Genomic DNA, 19,710 nt, shown 5'->3' with positions numbered 1-19,710 from the left:
TCGAAATTGTTCGTGAAGTCACTGTTCGTGTTCGTTTCTTAACGAACGAGTCGAACACGAGCCGAACACGAGCTGTTTTCGAACGACGAGTCTGTATGACACCTCTAATATTAATATATATAAATAATATATTACATTAATTATATAATTTATATTATATAAATATATAATATCTATATTAGTATATTATTAATATGTTGAGAAAATAAGAGCGAAGAAAAACAATAATCGACACAAATCCAGAAGAACACAGAGATTTAACGAGGTTCGGCAAAGATGCCTACGTCCTCGGGAGCAGAGCGGCGAGTTCCTTTCAATAATCAGAAAAGGGTTACAGAATAGAGGGATACCTCCTGGGGTTACTAACAGGCCTATTTATAACCCTAGGAGTAAACCTAGGCACAATATGTAATTACAACATTACCCCTGTACCAAACTGCGGGGCTTTGCCCCCCGCACCCCAACCCACGTAACTTCCCAATTTGGACAGATTCTTCCGCTCCGCTCCGCTTCGATCCAGCGTCTGTCCCGATAAGGTATATGAGCCATACCATAACAGCTTTCTTGGATGAGTCTGTATATGTCTTCATTGGTGGCTTGCTTGAGCTCTTCCTGTAATTTATAAAGTACTCTAGGGTTTCTTATAAGCTCTGTCATCGTCCAAATTATTGAGGCCAACGAAGTATCTGTTCCGGCTATGAGCGCTTCCTGATCATGTTAATTACATAAAATAAGACAAATCTCTATATTGATATCTAATAAGTGCATATAGCCTATGTTGTTACTAAGAAATATTTCTTTCAACATGATCATCATTACTTATAATTAAGAAAAAAAAATGGTTATAACTTACCCATAAGATACTCTTGACTTGATCAATACTACTTAAAAAACCTCCATGAAGGACTGCAATTTTATGCAACCTTAGTAAAATACACACTAAATCTTTCTCCTCATCACCACCACTATCATTAATAACGTTGTCGCTCTCTTCTCCTTCCTCTCCATTTTTAAGATACTCCTGAATGACTCGGTCAAAAAATGCGTCCATCTCCTCAAATTTCTTTTCCAATCTCCCATGAAAGCCCCTCAAACCATCAACCCATTCCATCCGAGGAAAGAAATCTGCCACAAAGAAGCTGCCAAGTAAACTTTGGGTTTCCAAAAGCAACTACATCTCCACTTATTCTTCCATCTCCAAACTCATCACCGAGCGTCACCCTACAAACTATATTATTTGTAAATGAACGTATCAACTCACTCAAATTTGCAACAACGAAGACATCTTTGATGTTGGCAACCAACTCCTCTATTTCTTCTCCTCGTACTGCTTTAAAAGCTCTAACGCGATGGGGGCCGAGCAGCTGAAGCATGAAAATCTTGCGGCCTTGGCGCCAACGACCGCCATGGGGAGAGAAGGTGATGCTTGGGTTATTTTTAAACAGCTTCTTTGATGCTGTGAGGAGAGGACGTCCACTGAAAGTGAGGTCATGGTTGGTGAAAACCTCCTTAGCTACATCGCGGGAGGAGACGATAAGGGTGGGGATGCAGCCGAGTTGAAGGAGCATGAGAGGGCCGTGCTTTTTGGAGAGGTTGAGGAGGGATTGGTGAGGCTTGTTGGGATTGAGCAGGTGGAGGTTGCCGAGGATTGGAAGGCGCCATGGACCTGGTGGCATCTTCTTCTTCTTACATTTTGAGAGGATGTTGGTGAAGAGAGACAACACCAGAAGGAGGAGGATGAGAATGAACATCATATCATATATAATATATTATACGGTGTTATCAAATAACATGATCGTCAACGCCATTGATTAGATATAAATCATGCATACAATAAATGGAGTTCACGAAAAAAATCTTTAGATATCATTGAAGAAGTATCTTTAGATACTATTAATTATGAAAATTGCATGATTTGTTTCCTAATTGAGCCAATCAATTTGTTCGAAAACAGAGTAGCTATCAATCACATCCATGCAAATAAACAAATGATGACACAAATTACAAAGAAGGTTGCTTAAGTAATATTTAAATTACATGATTTCACTCATAGAGAATTAATTAAGAAGCTCCTTGTCTCAAGAGAAGTTGGCTTAAACCTTGATTTATTTTGCCATTAATGTTTTTTTTTCTCCTTAAAACTTGTGTGGGGATGCAGCAATAAGAAGAATTTAGGCTGTGATATGACGTTAATTACATGTTGGGTAGTTTACATAAATACGATATAATTCTTATATAATAACTTAGATAACATTCACATTTTTTTTTTCATTTATATATATGATTTTAATGTCTCAATCACGTGAAAACATAGGATGACTAGGTGCATACTCTAAAAACATATCAATATTGTTGATGTGTGCCGGAAGATGCCAAGTGGTACAGTGATAAATTAGTGTCTCAGCATACTATGAGATTCAACACACATCAAAAGTAGCGAGAGGAGATACCATGATTTTTACGTGAAAACCTTGGAAAGGAAATAAAATCACGGGGTGACCCATTCCATTATATAATTTTGAGTACAGTAACTCACTCTAGTTCTGAATTAGGGAAGATGAGATTATAAAGTTGATGTACAATAAGAAACGATAGCTACAATAGACCGCGAAGGTCATAGTCAATTTCTATAAAAGCAGCAGTTCGCCACAAAAGTTATAAATAATAACTATAGTGCCAACCTGTTGTAGAGGTCGTAGTTGAAAGCTATCATATTAGTTGGTCATTTAGGTTGTAGGTGGTGGCTTCAGAAGCATTGACTGGCCACAAAGGATGTAGTAGGGAGATTGGATTGTGTTCGTAGGCTGTAGAGGCTGAAGTTGAGAGCTACATGAGCTGTGAACCATGTAAGTCGTAATTGGTCGCATAAGTCGTTTAAAGAAGCTGTAATAAACATGGTTTTAAAAATCAAATCTTCTGGTTCGACCAGTCATTCAACCGATTTGGTTCAGTCTCAGAATTGTTTCTGTAGAGAATTGAGATTACACTAGTCAGAATCGAGATTGAACCGATGAACCGATAAACTAATTCTATTTCTAAAGTACAAACTAGTTCAAACATTGTCTAAATTGTCTTTTGATTTTGATCAAAGGACCAAAAAAAGATATTTAAATTAAAATAAAAATTGATATATTTTAATATATTAATTTGAAATATTGTTAAAAATATTAAATTGACTAGAAATTTACAACGATTTATAATCAATTAAAATTATTAATTAAAAATTAAATAAAAATATATTAAATTTTAGTTAAATGAATGCTTTAATAGAAAAAAAAATATTTAAACCTCGCTCCAACCTTGAACATCCTACAACTGCATGGTTAGGGATGTCAAAAAGATACTACTCGTTCGTCAGCAGCTTGCGGTCCGCTCGTTAGACAAACGAGCCGAGCACAACAATTTTCTCGCCCTTGATACATTATCAAGCTGACCAAGAACTACAGTGTTTTTTGAAGAGCCTAACCCGAGCTTGTTCTAGCCTAGCTCGTGTAACCCTACACATATCGATCGAAGTTTGGAGAAGCATCAGGTGTCACCCCCAGAATGTTTTTTTAATCACCGAGTTGCTGAATCAAATGTACGATGATTTTTAATGGCATTGATCTTGTTCAATAGTTCTGCCTAAATCATAAAAGAAACATTTGCATACATACCATCCAATTCCTATGTATTTGTATATAAACCACCTAATTTTTGTTTTTTTAAGATTAGTACCACCCAAATCTCTCATAACCCAAACCATTTAGATATATAATTCTTATCAATGCGGACGGTGAATTTATAATTGGCTTCTAATTTTCATAAAAGGGAAATAAAAATTAAAATAACATCTAAAAAAAATCATCAACATTTACATCCTTTAGAAAATCTAGAATGAATACTAAAAACATATAGCAATTTTACAAATAAGAAAAGGAATAAAACCGCCAAAAAAAAAGGAGGAAAAACAGAACCCATGCTGCTGGTTAGATGACTCTATTGATCAAAGCATTTAGTCATCTTCTTCCCCTTCTTCCTCTGAAGCTTCTCTAAGCCACTGAATAAACCAAAATAATAATGATAATAATAAGTAAATGAACAGGCATGTTAAAATATAAATAGTTTATGCCACTGAATAAACCAAAATAATAATGATAATAATATAAATATTTTACACCTAACATCAAAAAATTTTCTTTGTTTACAAAACAAATACCAAAAATTATTTTTTGAACTACTGAAATTATGCATTTAAATGTGCCACAATAAACGATAAAGTGAAAACTTTAAGAAAAATGATGATAGGAGGATGCAGTTTTTGTAAATAATTAGAATTAGATTGTTTGAATTACAGAATCTGTGTATTTGTGTGTGCCATGATCAAACAACTGGAAAGTTGACAAAGATTATCATACATTTAGATGTTTGGGAGATAAAGAAGTGTGGGTAGAAGTGTAAATTTTGTAAAAAGCTAAAAGAAAATGTTTCATGTTATTGACTCAAAATCAATCATTGTTAGTATAGTCCAAATCAAAATATTTAACTTTAAGCTAGGTGGTTTGCTCAAACAGGTTATTTATATATATGCCCAGACCAAGCTAAAGTGTAATTGCAATAACATCTTCTACAATGCAGATCACTCCAGCTATGTAAATATCCCAAAACAAATAAATAAAAATGGAAAAAAAATCAATATGAAGTGCTTTCAATGCGTACCTTAATGAACTGTTCTGATTGCTTAGTAAAGATCTTATCAGACTCGTCAGCACCTTCTTTCTCCTGCGCCCAAGATAAAATTGCCTCCTCTGACAAAATTTCTTTATCATAGAGGAAACTCAGAATCTGAAAAAGAAAAAAAAAAACATTAAAATAAGCACTTTTCCATTAAAAATTCTCACTAAAATATGAAATGTTTACGTCGATATAGTGCAGCCATATTCAAGTCTTGAGAGAATGTAGTTATATGAACTGAAGCAAACAATAAATTAGGACCTGGTGATAGAAAATGACTCGGTCATTTTTGTTTGGGATCAACTTTGTTTTTTGTTTTTTCTCTTTATTTTTTCCTTAGTTTTTAAAAACATGTCTGTTTAAGGTATTTATAAGATATTTTATTTTTTGTTTCTGTAAACAATAAACATGTTTTGAAAACACTCCAAACAGTTTTTGGAGTTTTGAGTTTTTAAAAAATAATAATAGCTTAATCAAAAGCATCAAACATTTATTGTTTCAAATAAAAAAATAAACAAAATAAAACAAAAACTAAAAACAGAACAAAAATCAAAAGTGATCCCAATTCATTTTTACTTTTTGTTTTCTATTTCTATTATATTTTGATTATGTGTTAATTTAATTTGTTTATGTTTAAATTTAAAATAAAACATGTTTAGTATGATATAACATGTTTAGTTATTTTTAAAAACACTTAAAACAATTTTTAGATGTTTTGAATGTTTTTAAAAGCAAGCTAATTTATTTTTAAAAATATAAAAGCAAACAAAAAAAATAAAATAAAATACTAAACAAACATGTTTTTAAAATAAAAGAAAAAAAAAAAACAAAAAACAAAAATGATCCCAAACAAACTTTTTGGGTGTCCTTAAAAACAACCATACTTAAAACAGATAGCCAAACATGTCTTATTTTCAAACCAAAACATAAACCAATAAAAAATTATAAATGTAAAAAAAATGACCCCAAATGACTCCATGAAATTGTGTTTCACATACAGATAACTCATACCATGAGATCTGAAACATTTGAAGCCATTGATACCACTTGCAGGTGAAATTATCACCATTGTCTGATAGCCGCATATAGACAATCTAAAGTAAAAAAAAGGCATGGATGCCCAGCAATTCGTCCGAACTTATTTCCATCACACAATTTTTAGAATGAATGGCTTAATCTTTAAACTGGTTACGTATAAGCCATTTTAACGTGGAATGCCAATAGTACATATGATAATGGATACATCATAAAGGCAGATTTAATTTAAAGCTTTCAAAAAAAAAAGTTAAAGTTATAGTCTATTGTTTTTTTGTTCTTCAAAATTTGATACGTGAATATGTTTGTGTATGATCAAGGTTGGTTTATCTGCATTTGTCTGTTTCTAATATGTACTTCATAAATACACACACACACATGCTCATAGTGCTAGTATATATGAAAAAAGATAACAGAAAATTAATTGGGTGTACAATTGCTTACATTTGAGAACAAAGGATAGAATTCTCTTGCTGTTTCGACGGAAATCTCCTCAAATTTTAAGATCACCTCAATCTACAAAGCCCTCACGAAGAAACGTCATCACAAGTATTAAGGTACTTAATTCAAAGCATGAAAAAAATCTCCAAGTAAAAGCAGCATAATAAATGATACACATATAACAATGAGATAATCCTTGTCCATATGAAAGAGTGCACATCATAGAAACTATAATAATATAGATAAAGAGGAGATGAACAGTGACAGGCATTGAAGAAATTTAATAACAAAAAGATGATTTTTGCGTGCATTACGTTATTTAGCTTGATAAAAAAAGAGGTTTACATGAAGTATATGCTGATTTAATAGCATAAAAAAGAGCACATATAATCTTTCCAAGTAAATTTCTTGCAATTAAATCATTAACTATGCCAAATGCATAAAGGGTTTATATAAACTATATATTAGAAAATACAAAGCTAAATATAAACTATTACAACAATTAAATCTAGCCTAATAAGGAACTTACAGTGGCATTCCTATATGCAAATATTCATAGATATACTATATAATTGCACACATAAATGTATATTTATTATATAGCTTAATTATCCATCAATAATGCAAGATTTATTACATCATAGCAAAAATGTTTGTAGTTCAAGAAGAAGCAAGTTGCTCACAATGAACCAACGGTGCGGTCATGGCATTGCCTTTGTAAATATGTTATGAATATGGAAATTTGTAGAAATACAAGGAAGATTAATAATATGAAAGCTTCCTGATTTCAATGAAATTCTATTTCAATATGTTTTATGTGCTCGAAATAAACAAGATTAACATCAATTTGAATGGTAAAAGTATTGTTCACATGGAGAGTAAGACAATGTCAACACTAAAGCCTTAATCCCACTACGTGCTATAAGAATCCTTTTTCTCCATTGCGTCCTATTTAGTGTCATATTTTCATTTAGTTATAATATATTAAGATCATTTTTTATACAATAAGCCCAAGTTTTACATGGAGAGTAAGACTATTCTGAAAAAATCTAAGTTCAGGTCAAATTCCACATAGGCAGATAATTTCAAAGCTAGCAACATGCATTGCACACTATTCAAGCTCAATAGATGATTTCGGTACATAAGGCAAATCAAATGAGTCACCAACAAACACACGCCAACCTAAGGCAAACCATCAAGTATAAAGAGACCTAGCCCAATCAACATCACCACAAACCATTAGATGAAGAGAAGAACCAATTAAGAAAAATAAACCACAAGCGTCCCATTAAAGTATCGAATGATTCGACAAACAACAATTAAATGTATATGATAAGGTATTTGCATAATTTTATTAACACACTAAACTACAAATAAAATAAGGTATTGCCTAATTGTTAAATAATTCAAGTGCAACGACTAGAAAAAATAAGTGAACATTGTTTTGAAGAAATTAAGTAGAAGTTGATTCCTAATTTAATTAGAGGTAGGGTTAGAGACGAGGATTGTGAGACATAACAAGAGATCGAGATAGACTCGGCAGGAGATAAAGAGAGAGAACAGGGAAACGGTGAAGCAAGTGAACAAATTCTGGTGATCCCGTAAAAGATAGCGAGGGAGAGCCAAGTCCAAGAGAGTGCGAGTGGAAGAGACAAAGGGGGTGTGCAAGCAGGGTTGACAAAAAGATTTCAGTGAAGAAATAAGGGATTCAGCAAGCACAACTGTGAGCTTGCAAACTTTAGAATTGAGCAGGATAGTAAGCAATGTCAATTATGACATAAAAAATTCACAAAGCTTGAACAAAGTATGGGATATTCTTCTCTCAAATTTTAAAGTTAAATTTTAATTGAAAACCCCAAGATTTAGTTTTTTTTTAGAAATTCTATCCTCAGTTATTTATAGTAAGAAGAACAAAAATAAATAAAATTTTTTATTAAATAAAAATTGAAATCTAAGGTATTAATTAAAGACAACTTTGTTCAAATGAGAATAATTTTATTATAAGTTATTTTAATAGGAGTTATCTCTATATATATTGTTGTCGTTACAGATATTTCTTTTTTATATGTATTTTCTAGTTTATGCCTTCCTCTTTTATCTTGTGGGTGCTATTAGGAAAGATTTGGGTATTGTATCTTTCATTTTCCATAACCTTGTATCATGAATTTACACCCCTTTTGCAGCTCAAAAATATTATTTTGCCCTATTTAGAGATTTTCTACATGGTATCAGCGCCTAGGATCTAACCCTAGCCACTGTCAGAGCATCTACCTTGCTGTCGTCACTCCCTGCAGATTTCCAGCACATCTACCTTGTTTCTGACACTCCCTGCTGGTGTCTTCTGCCACCCCTCCTTCCCTGAAGGTTTCTGCTTGGAGCTTTCCTCCATCGTCTGCCCCTACTTCCGCTGCCCTGCAAGACTCCCTGCATATTTCCTCCGCCTGGGAATCTACCTTGTCGTCGACCTCTCCTTCTGCTTTGCAAGTCTCCTTGCAGATTTCCTCTGCCTTCTAGCAGATTTTCTGAAGGTTCAGTCGCTGACCTGCTGCCAGTTCTTCCTCCTGCAGCCGAAATCCATCAATGTCTCAGAATTCCAACCACATCTTCGGCTCGGTCGGTATCATGGAGGACTCCACCATCACCAAGCCTCCTTCCGGCGGGGTACTCGAGTCCACCGGAGGACTGATAGCTAGTTCAATCCCTGCGCAAAACAGAGGATCGAAAAACCACATGAACTTCTTGATCACCACCGATAAACTTAACAGATTTAATTTTCTCCAATGATCTTAAGTCGTGTCATTGTTTGTCAAACGACACGTGTAATTTGGCTATCTCATGGGAATGATTCGTGAACGCCCAAAAACAGACCCGACGTATGGTGCATATAAAGTGGAGAATTTCATGGTCATGTCTTGGCTGATTAATTCCACAAAGACTACGATTGGTTGTCCGTATATGTTTCTTTCATCTGCAAGTGCGCTATGGGCGCCAGTTCAGGATTCCTAAACGGATGCAGGAAACTCCGACCAAGAGGATCTGCGAGGCAAAACAAGAGAATGGTGACCTATATTACGACTACAAATAGGCTCTCCGACAGATCTATCCCTCTTCCAAACAATTGTGGAAAATGATCGTGTTTCAACTCCTGGCGGGTCTAAACAAGGATCTCGACGAAGTCCGGGGTCGTATTCTTGGTCGAGAACCGCTTCCTTCAACTCGTGATGCATTCATCGAGATACGCCGCAAAGAATGCCGGTAAATTATCAGGCTAGCACTTCCACTCCTTCAGCCAAATTGTCCGCCTTGGTCTCTAATAGTGCTCAATCCTCCACATCATCACCGTCCAATTACTCCACTTGTAATTACCGTCACAAATCCAATCATACCTGTTACAAGTGTTGAAAGCTCCACGAGAAACCGGTGAATAAACCTTCAACCAAATCCTCTGCTACTAAGGGTCTCGTTGCGATTTGAGAAGTCACGACAGTGCAACCGACTCCCACTCAAAAAATCCAGAAATCACCATACTCCATTAAGAGTCAGATGGAGCACTTGATCAAAGTACTTCGATTTGGTCAATTCTCTTCCATCCCGTCGTCCTCCCATGTTCGTCAAAGTAACATTCTGATGACACTCACTATTTTTGCTTCTTCTAGTCCGTGGATTATTGATTCAAGTGCCACATAACATATGGTCGGATATTCTCAAGCTCTCTCAACATATTCTCCGTTCGCTAGGAGAGATACCTTTAAAATTCCTGATGACACTTGTCGTTCCATTGCAAGTAAAAGGCTTGTTGTTCTAACAGCAGACCTGACTCTAGAATCTGTTACATGTACCTTCGTTAAAGTGTAACATTTTGTCAGTCAATAAGTTAACATATGACATTGGTTGTATTGCTCATTTTTCTCCTGTTACTTGTGTCTTTCAAAATTGGAGGATGATTGAAACTGCTAAGCAAGTAACTGGACTCTACTTTGTCCAAGGGAAAAGCAGTGTTGACCAGGTCACCCCATCCAGCAGTTGTAGCCTTTCCCAGTCTATTGAATGTCCTATTATGTTTTTACACTGTCTCTTGGGTCATCCCAGTTTTCAATATTTAAAACAGTTGTATCATTTGATGTTAACCAATAAAATCTTATATATATTCAAATGTGAGATTTGTCAGTTAGCTAAAAATCAACGAGTACCATATCCACCACACTCTTACACTCCTTCCTGGAATGCTGCAATAATGTATGAGATGAATGTTTTTCGGTGAAATCATATGTGGGATGTTGTTGATCTTCCTCGGCGTAAGAAAACAGTTGGTTGTTGGTGGATATTCAACACCAAATTTAACTCCGATGGAACCCTTGAACGCAATAAAAGCACAGTTGGTCGTCAAAGGTTACTCACAGACCTGTGGAATTGACTATGAGAAGACGTTTGCTCCGATTGCTAAACTGAACACTATCTGGGTCCTATTATCACTTGCTGTGAATTTGGATTGGCCCTTACTCCAATCGAATGTCAAAAATGCCTTGACAATCTCACAGGAGGAGGTGAACATATCTCTATCCCTAAGTTTTTTACTCTACTTCTTTCCGTGGACAAGTGTGTCGACTGCAAAAGTACTTCTACGAACTGAAGCAATCCCCTCGAGTCTGGTTCAAAAAGTTCACACAAGTGGTAGTGGACTATGGGTTCTCTCAATCCTAATGAAATCATACTCTCTTCTTTGGACATTCCTCTAGTGGCCAAATTGTCATCTTTATCATCTAAGTTGATTATATTGTGCTCACAGGTAATGATCCGCCAGTCTTAGAATCTCTTAAGGACATCCTCGCCGCATACTTTGAAATGAAGGACTTGGAGTCTCTTCAAAATTTCTTAAACAAGAAAGTTGTCTGGTCATCTCGGGGAATTTGTCTTTCCCACATCAAATAATTGGACTTATTGATAGAGACCAACCTTCTACTTTGCAAACCAGTGGTTGTTCCAATGACACCAATGAGAAATTGATTGATGTTCCCAATGTTGTTCATATGAACCCGACACAGTACCAACGCATTATGGAGAAACTCATTTATCTTGCCCATTCACGCCCCAATATTTATCACGCGGTAGGTATTGTAAGTCAATTTACACATGACCACTATGAGCACCATCTCACAGTTGCTCACAGGATCCTCTACTACTTAAAAGACACACCAGACTCAGATTTTTTATTCTCGTGCCACGCCTCTCGTTATATTGCAATTTATATTGATGTTGATTGGGTCGGGTGCGTCCATGATAGGCGATCTACCTCCGAGTATTGCTCACTTGTGTGGGGAAATCTTGTCACCTGGAAAAAACAAGAAACAATTAGTAGTTGCAAAAAGCAATGCAGAAGCTGAGTTTCATTCCATGTACTTGGGAATCTGTGAAGCACTCTAGTTACACATCATGCTCTGCGAATTACGTGTGCCAGTTTTTACTCCCTACAGTTGTTCTATGATAATAAACCGCCATTAGCATTGCTCATAATCTGGTCTAGCATGATTGCACCGAGCATGTAGAGACCGATCATCACTTCATCAACGAGAAGCTCGATTTCAGGGAGTTTTTTATTGCATTTGTCTCATCCAGTGATCAACTCGCAGATATCCTCACAAAGAACCTTCCTTGCATGTTGTTTGACGACTTCAAATTCAAGTTGAACAAGATTGACATTTATGCTTCAAATTGAGGGGGAATATTAGAAGTTATTCAATTAGGAGATATTTCTATTTATTATATTGTCTTTCCTCTTATTTCTTTTTATATGTATCTAGCTTACGGCCTGTCCGTAACACCCGGTAGTTCAGACACCCACCCCGGACCTTTCGGCGCGTGTTGAGGGGCACGTAGCCAATGTCATTCTACTAGGCTATGACTTTCGTTTAGGTGAAGGCCGGTCGGCATTTGGCACATCGGATGACTCTGATCGGAGCCAACGAATATTATGTGGCACATCGCGCGCGATTTTGGCTCAAACTGGCCCGATCGCTTGACGAAGTGGTCCAGATGACCCCGGATGATGAAACGGACCCAACAAGTGTGTCCGGAACGTCGATTTCTCTTACGGGGGATGTCCACTTCGCTACGGCTTCGCGGGCGGGGTAAAAATGTGCGAATTATCATTTTGGGCACGATCGTCGAAAAAGTGGCTCAAACGACCCCGAATGACGAAATGAACTGCGCCAACGCGTCCGGAATGTCGATTTTAGCCAGGAAGGACATCCACTTCACCACGAGGACGTGTATGGGTGAAGAATACACGAACGATAATTATAATAATAATAATAATATTATTATAATATATATATATATATATATTATCCCTTATAAAAATCACGCTTCCGCCCTCTCTCCCCCTATCGCACGCGAAACCTAGCCCCGATCTCGCGAGTTCGGGCAGCTTCTCCTGTCGCCACAACTTCCCACCCGAGGGCTTCCTCGCACGCCTGCCGCCTGCTCCCCTTCTCACCGGCGACGAACCGCCGACCTCCTCCAACACCGGCACTGAGATCCCGCCGGTCTGAGCTCTCCCTCGCTGGCCTCCTCTCTCGTTCCGAGCTCCCCCTTTGTCGGCCTCCTCCTTGGTCGAGCCCTCTCCTCGGCGTTCCCTTCCCGCCGGCAAAGTTCCCTCCTTCGTTCTTCCCTCCAACCAGCTGCTCTCCTGCCGGTGATGTGCAGGCCAACCCCCTCTTAAGTCAAGAAATGCTAGCTATGACATGTTTCTTGGCTCCTTCATCGTCGATCTACCTCAACAGCGACCACCTCCTCCTTGCCGACTTACCTTTTTGGCGACCTTGCTGTCTCTCACTTGGCGCAGCAGCGACCACTGGCGCCGCGACAACGGCGATACAGTGCATATTTCATCCAACCTCCTCTTGAAGGTACATATCAATCGTATTTTCATATGATTCAATATTTATTTTTAAATACTTTGCATACCTCACAATCTCCTGTCTTTGTTGTTCTGTGCATATTTTGCGAGGCACACTGGAGCATGGATCGGACGCCGAAGAGCTTGGAGCAAGCAAAGAGAACGCGCTGCAACCTTCATGGTGGTGAGATCCTCTAATCCCTTAGTCTGTCTTAGGATTAGTAGCGTCTAGGCGTGTCGGTTCGATTACCCACACGGGGTGCGTGCACCGACGTGAGTCGGCGCGACGACGTGCCTGTGTGACTGATCTTTGGTTTTCCTAGAGCCAACATTTAGATTAGAATTTCCTGTGCGTGACCAAACACCCCCTGTAGAGCCGAGTGCCTCCTCTTTTGTTGTGAGCTTTAGCACAAATCCCGATGGGTCGGAGTCCCTCACTCCCCTTGCGTTTGATTCCCCAACTTTACTTGAAGAAGTTGAGAGATCGGACTTGAAAAAGCGAGAGAAGTTTTGTACCTGGCTCGCTTTGCAAAGTATGGAGAAGTCCGCAAAATAAGAAAAGCTTTGTAGCTATTCTATTTCACGACGCCGTGGAGAGATTCCCCCTCAGAGATCCGGGGAGAACCTCTCCACATTTTCTCACCAGAGCAAGAGGCGGCGGTGCCGCACATCCAAGGGTCTAAACCTTAGGTTTCCCATGTGAGGTCGTTAGTACGAGCGTGACTCGTTATTATATGTGGTCATTTGCACTTCATTGTTTGCATGTGCATGTCTCTTGCATATTACATATTGTATGTCATATATCACACCGAAACTTGCACTTTACACTTTGCACCTTGCACCATGCATTTGCACTTACACCTTGCATTTGCACATTGCATTTGCACTTTGTATCTCGTATTTGCACTTGCACTTTGTATCTCGCATTTGCACTTGCATTGACACCACTTGTGCCTCAATCGGTCGTCCTGGACCGGTCAACAATACTTGTTCCTAGATCGGTCATCCCAGACCGGTCGACACCACTTGTGCCTCAGTCGGTCATCCCGAACCGGTAGACTGATCACTTTGATTCGACCGGCCACCATGGCCCGGTCAACCGACCACTTGCATCACTGCATGTTATGTGTGTACATATGCATGATTGTTTGCATGTTCACTTACCTTTTTGCATATCATTCGGGAAGCTGTCTCTACGACACACCCATCTTTTGGTCATTGTCGCCTCAACACACCGTTCTTCGGGCCACTGTCGCCACGACACACCCATTTTTTTTTGGTCATTGTCGCCTCGACACACCTTTGAGCCGCTGCCGTCCCCCCCACCCCTTGCGGTCCCTGCCGCCCCGACACACCTCTTTTAGGCCCCTGTCGCCACGACATGCCCATCACTTTTGGCCACTGCCGCCTCGACACACCTTTGGGCCACTGCCGCCACGACACGCCCATCACTTTTGGTCATTGTCGCCATGGCACACCTTTCTCGGGTCGTTGTCTCTACGACACGCCAATCTTCGGGTCACTGACACTACGGTGCACCCATCTGTTCGGGTCGCTGTCTCTACGACATGCTCATCTTTTCTTGAGTAACTGCCTCACGGTACACACATCACTTCTGTCATATGACTGTTCGCACTTGCATTTGCATGTTTGCATGAGTATCGAGTTGGGTTTGTTAGGAGAGTGACCCCATGTCGGTCGCGATGTCTTAACGAGCATTGCTTGCTGGGTTGATCCCGGAGAGCACTGCGAGTTAAGTCATCGGGATTGATACGAGTATGACTCTTCGTGACACCCTTTAGATCTTTCGGATCTTTAGGAAGGATCTGATATGACGACCTCGTCAAAGTCATACTATACCCAGACTTACCCCGCACTTAGATACTAGGCTGACGCGCTTTCGTTAAATGAAGTGTTAGGCAAGGATTTAGGGTGCTAGGTAGCCTTTTTGATACTTGGCTATTGTTCTCTGTTGGATTAGTTGCCCTAGTCAGGTATATTTCTTTTGCATTATGTCTGTGGTGTGACTGCATGTTCCATATGCATGGTAGGGTGTTAGGGCATTCTTCTGCAGAGAGTCATGTCTATTTATATGCACGCACACAGGTACCACTAAAAGGGGAGCGGGGAGCATGTGATGATTTCTGACACTTTTACTTGCAGGTACTATTAAGCTCCTCCATTTTTAAGGCATGGCTCATGATACGTTGTTTGCATGTGAACTTTCCCGCTGACATTAGTTTTCATGCAGGATTTAGTCTTTTATTTTTATATGTACTTTTAGAGTCTAGGAGAGTCCTGTAGCAGAAATAAGATACGGGCACGGGTTTTGAGACGATTGACACAGGAACCACGTGGAGGGGACCAAAAGTTGATGCACGTGCCTTGTATTATAATTCTGCATTTTATATTGATGTATAAAATTAGGACCGAACATGTATATGCGGGTCCGACCTCATTTTTCTTTTCTACGACACCAGACTGTTTATTATTTTGATTTGACTTGTTTTGCTTTTTGCATCATATTGCATATCTGCACTTGCATGTTTCTTCCTTGCTTATTTCTGTAGTTTATATCAGATTTCATGATATAATCTAGGCTCATTAAGGACCATAAAATTGTAATTTTGTACAAAATTTTAAATAAAATATTCAAGATAATTAAAATTTAGGATTAAAATATTCAGGATTTAAAAATTACAATTTTACTTTACTGCTTATATTAATAGGGTCTCCACAATACTTAAAGACCGCTCTAAATAACTGCATCATATTTGCACGCCCCGAAGAGGAACCCCCGTGCTTCTTCAACCTGATTGCCCCAACATACCTTTATATAGGTGGTTGTCTAGTGCGCCTAGGGTGTTAGAAGGTTCTCTGACCCAGACGGCGTATAAGTCCTTTTATTGGGAGCGTTTCCAGCTTTGTAGTTGAACCTCCATTTCTCTTTCTTTCCTCAGGCATCCTTGCCATTTCGGCAGGTATAAATCCCACCTCTTGGAGCTCCAGCTTTTAATCATAGGATAGAGTTTTTTTCATTTGACCTTAGCGCTATTTTCTCTTTGGATCCAGGCACTTGAGTTCATGGATTGCTGACCGGGGATCTCAGGACGTGTTGAGTTGACTACCTTCACGACCGGATAGGCTTAGGGTCTAGTAGTTGTGTATGACGGGTTCGTGGTACCCCGACCCAATTACTTCTATCTTTTAGGATTATTCTACCTTCCTTTTGTTGAGCTCTGTCGCTCCTTGACTTTGTTGATATCACCTTGACGACCTGATGCCGATTAGCTGCCACCCATTTGAGATACGATGATTTATCCTCTGCCCTTTGGCCCGAACGTGCTTTGACGTGTTGGGATATCCCCGTCAAGATGATTTAGGTTATTTTGTGGGCCCCGTGTGCCGATGAGCTGCTACCCATTCGAAATGTGAGAGACCACTCTTCGCTCGATAACTTAGCGCGAGCTTTGAAGCATCCGGACTGTTCCCACACGGAATAACGTTCTTTTGAGTGCCTATTGCCCCAGGTTCAAGATAATCTAAACGAAACTTTTTTTATCGAGAGTATTCTTGGGTACTCCTCAAGATGTAATTAATCAAGTGGAATAAGTCCCCTTGTGAGTACTCTTGACCCCATAACAGACACCTACACCCGACTCTTTAGTTTTGGGTAATTTACGTAGACATTCTTTAGCGGATATTGGTTTAAGGTGCTTTCACCCGATCTTGTTTGGGCGGACATTCTTAACAATCCTTGCGAGGTTTACCACACATAAACTCTTCACGTTTTGTGTTTTCTCTTATTTGTCGTTTTGTCGTATGTCATTTCTTATTCGATTCATCTCATCTTCGAATCACTAATCTAATTCGAGAGAGAGATTTATTCGAATTAGGGAAGTATACGACGATCGACAGACTGACGACTCCTTTTAAAATAAAAGTGAGAAAAACAACTGAAAACAGAATGGCGACTCTGCTGGGGATGAGTCTCTCTCTCTATACTTGGAGTTTTGCTTGGGTGACTTGCGGATCGCAGCGTATTTGCAAGAATGGCGACTCCGCTGGGATGAGTATCTCTCTCCATACTTGGAGTTTCGTTTTCTGGAGTTATAGCCTCTCTCTGTACTAAGAGTTTCACTCATATTATCGTGACATGGTTCTCTTCCTTGAAGTCACAGTTGAGCTTTTTTGTGAGACCTTGTTTTTCAGTCCATGTGTCAGTTGTTAGGGGTAGCAATTCGATACATTCCGTCCCCATCTCACCCTCGACAGTTCGGTTGTTGCATTATCGCAGGCATCGATGTCGTTGTAATTTTTGATTGGTTTCATAACCTCTTCTTATTTCCGATCGTTGTCCCTTTTTTCCCCGCGACGCAGAAGAGCAGAAAGATGGATACGATCGCTACCGCCGGGGGAACCCTTTCCCTTCTTCCTGAGCGTTGTCTGTGCTCTTGAAGGTGTCATACCTTTCAGCTCCTTCGAGCACTTCTGCGGGATTACCTTACGTGATCCTACGCCCTCTGAGACATTTGTTCCGTGCCCTCCCCCTTAAAAGGGAAGACGTGCGTATTGAGTTGTTCCTACGCCCTCTGAGGTGCCTGTTCTGTGCCCTCCCCCTTTGAAAGGGGAGTCGTGCATATCGAGCTGTTTTTTCTATATTAGCTCGTGTCACGCCCGCTTCTTTTGCAAAGAGAGGTCAACGCTCGATAGCGATGCTACGCAGCACCTGACGGTCTTTTCCAGACCCGTTCTTCTGTGTTCTCACTGATCTCTCTGCCATAGGAAGGTGAGTCTTCTGTCAGCAGTATGTTTTTCACTACTGTCATCGGTGTGACTTTAGTCCCGGTTCTCTCTCTCTGTTCCGGCTTCCCCTGAGGATCCACCTGTCCCCTGATCAGGCAGGAAAACCACGAGCACTAAGAATAGATTGCTGCGAATTTAGCAGCATGTTCTGCTTCAGGTTTCTATACATGTCCTGATTCCAGTTTAAAAGGTGTCTTTGGCCCCCGAATTGTGAGTCATTTTGCTACTGTCCCTAGTTGTGCGGACCACGTCCCTGTTGGATGTTTGTTATATGCCCTACTTCGAAAAGAAGTTGTGCATGTGATACTCCTTTCGTTGTAGTAGCCCGTATCGGTGCTACCTTTTCCCTCGAGGAAGAGGCTAGTATCAGATGACTATGCGTTACAATGTTTTTTCTCGTTTTCTAGCTTCTTTAGTAGTCCCTCTGTTTCTTTGAGGATTTTCATTCTCGCGAATGTTGCATTATTTAAGAGTGCTAGAGTTACCTTTGTGCGGTACTATCCTTTGGCGATGTGGTATGTCCCCGCCATGACTCTCTTCGGTTCCGGCCCGGGATGACGCTTAAATCCTGTCGGCTGAGAATGACCTTTCTCGTTCTTTGGTGGTGTGGATCGGGGCCCCGCCATGACCCGCCATGACACGTTTTGGTTCCAGCATGGGATAGCGCCGACGTCTCGTCAGCTGAGAATCATTTCTCTCCTCTGTTTAGCTGTGTGGGATATACTCCAACTAGGATTGCTAGGAGGTTCTTTCCTCCTCAGGATGCAGATCATTCTCACCCTGTAGTCCTTTTTATTACTGCTGCCACGAGTTCTCTGACTTAGAAGATCGTAGGAGCAGCTTCCTTTTTAAGAGGAAATGTTTTTGCTGGTTTGACGACCGTCCCAGCCCCCGTCTTTCTGGGTTTCTCTGAGGTCTCTCCTGTCCCTACAATAGGCAAGGGCGTCCAGAGGAATAGGAACAGACTGCTGCATTAGCTACAGAACTCTATACATGTTGGGATTCCAATTTTCCTTCTACTAGGACTGGGTCCTCTTCCTTAAAAGTTCCTTATTCAGATCCTTCAAATATCCGAACAAACTTCTTTATTCTTCTTGTCCTATAGGCCCTCGTAGTAGGAGACTGAGGTTCGCTTGTCAGTCCGTTATGAGGCCGGGATATGTGCTTTCTGTCATACGTGCCATGAGACTCGCCGAGGTGTTGTATGAGACCCTTTGTGTGGTACTTAGAGCCACTGTACCAGATGTTGTACAAGGTATCATTGATGATCCTGTTGTAGCGGCTTCGCCTGCACCTGATGTGCCCACTCTTTGCACGAGTCATAAGGAAAATGTTGTGACTTCCTCTTCATCAATAAAGATGAATTTGTCCTATGTTGATAAAGGGAGGTCCGGCGCGCACCCCCGTCCATTCTCACCTTAGTTGAGGACAGATGTTGATCGCCCTACTTCGGCGAATACCCTATGGGTTAGGCAAATTCTTGCCACCACGTCTCTTGATATCCTGACGCTGCATGTAGAATGAATTTCTACATTTGACAGCGAGGGGTTTACTTGCCTTTGCTTTAAAGAGCGTTTTATCCTACCTCTTTCATTTATTCAGCAAGACTATTATGGATGTTCTATACTCCAATTGGGGGGACACCCCTAAAACCTCTTTGTTGATGACATGTTGTATCGATTAAACCACCTTGTTAGTCTTGATTGATCCATGTTTTAGCTGGGATACACACCTCCCAGGCTATTTGAGGCTCTGTTTGGCGCAGCTGCAGATTCTCAGCTTTTCAGCTGCAGCTGGGCTGCCCCCGGAAGCAGCTGGGG

General features: G+C 39.9%; 2 protein-coding genes across 2 annotated transcripts in view; both read right to left on the bottom strand.

Moving 5' to 3' along the window:
- Nucleotides 1–1,097: 1,097 nt before the first annotated feature.
- LOC110038597 (cytochrome P450 71A9-like) lies at nt 1,098–1,751 on the bottom strand. The gene has a single exon (XM_020743476.1). It carries the CDS (start codon nt 1,749–1,751, stop codon nt 1,098–1,100), a length of 654 nt encoding a protein of 217 aa, XP_020599135.1.
- Nucleotides 1,752–3,799: 2,048 nt separating this feature from the next.
- LOC110038599 (translation initiation factor eIF-2B subunit epsilon-like) overlaps nt 3,800–19,710 on the bottom strand; it is a 41,104-nt gene continuing 25,193 nt past the window's right edge. Inside the window, exons 5-7 of the mRNA XM_020743477.1 lie at nt 6,193–6,264; nt 4,699–4,824; nt 3,800–4,039 (exon numbers count right to left, since the gene is read on the bottom strand). Coding sequence (XP_020599136.1) covers nt 3,995–4,039; nt 4,699–4,824; nt 6,193–6,264 — 243 coding nt within the window. The 3' untranslated portion in view covers nt 3,800–3,994. The remainder of the gene's footprint in view (nt 4,040–4,698; nt 4,825–6,192; nt 6,265–19,710) is intronic.

This window comes from Phalaenopsis equestris, unplaced genomic scaffold (genome assembly GCF_001263595.1).
Source record: "Phalaenopsis equestris unplaced genomic scaffold, ASM126359v1 Scaffold233209, whole genome shotgun sequence".
NCBI lineage: Eukaryota > Viridiplantae > Streptophyta > Magnoliopsida > Asparagales > Orchidaceae > Phalaenopsis > Phalaenopsis equestris.
The sequence above is the reverse complement of the archived record's forward strand: the minus strand, read 5'-3'. Positions and strand labels throughout refer to the sequence as shown.